This window comes from Eurypyga helias, unplaced genomic scaffold, assembly GCF_000690775.1.
Source record: "Eurypyga helias isolate BGI_N326 unplaced genomic scaffold, ASM69077v1 scaffold24826, whole genome shotgun sequence".
Taxonomy (NCBI): domain Eukaryota; kingdom Metazoa; phylum Chordata; class Aves; order Eurypygiformes; family Eurypygidae; genus Eurypyga; species Eurypyga helias.
In genome coordinates, this window is record NW_010255001.1 from 8,356 (window position 1) to 8,692 (window position 337).

The following is a 337-nucleotide window of genomic DNA, read 5'->3' on the forward strand; positions in this document are numbered from 1 at the left end:
TCGAGCTGGTCAACTGCCAGGTACCTGCCCTTGGCCAACCTTCCTGTCCCCCTTTGCTGGGAGGCTGGGGCTGTGCTGGCCCCAGAAGGGCTCACCCGACCCCCCGGGGGGGCTCTTTTGGGGGGGGTGGCAGATGGTGCTGCGTGGCGCGGAGACGGAGGGCTGCGTGATCGTGTCCGCTGCCAAGGCCCAGCTGCTGCAGTGCCAGCATCACCCCGCCTGGTATGGGGACACGCTGAAGCAGAAGACATCCTGGACGTGCTTGCTGGACGGCATGCAGTACTTCGCCACGACAGAGAGCAGCCCCAGCGAGAGGGAGCACGGGCAGCTCTGGCTG

The 337-nt window shown here is 67.1% G+C and overlaps 1 protein-coding gene across 1 annotated transcript in view; it reads left to right on the forward strand.

Annotated features, from left to right (window-relative positions):
• KIAA0100 (KIAA0100 ortholog) overlaps nucleotides 1-337 on the forward strand; it is a gene marked incomplete at both ends in the record, with an annotated part of 10,282 nt that overhangs the window by 8,299 nt on the left and 1,646 nt on the right. The window contains 2 exons of the mRNA XM_010153200.1: nucleotides 6-20; nucleotides 134-336. Coding sequence (XP_010151502.1) covers nucleotides 6-20; nucleotides 134-336 — 218 coding nt within the window. The remainder of the gene's footprint in view (nucleotides 1-5; nucleotides 21-133; nucleotide 337) is intronic.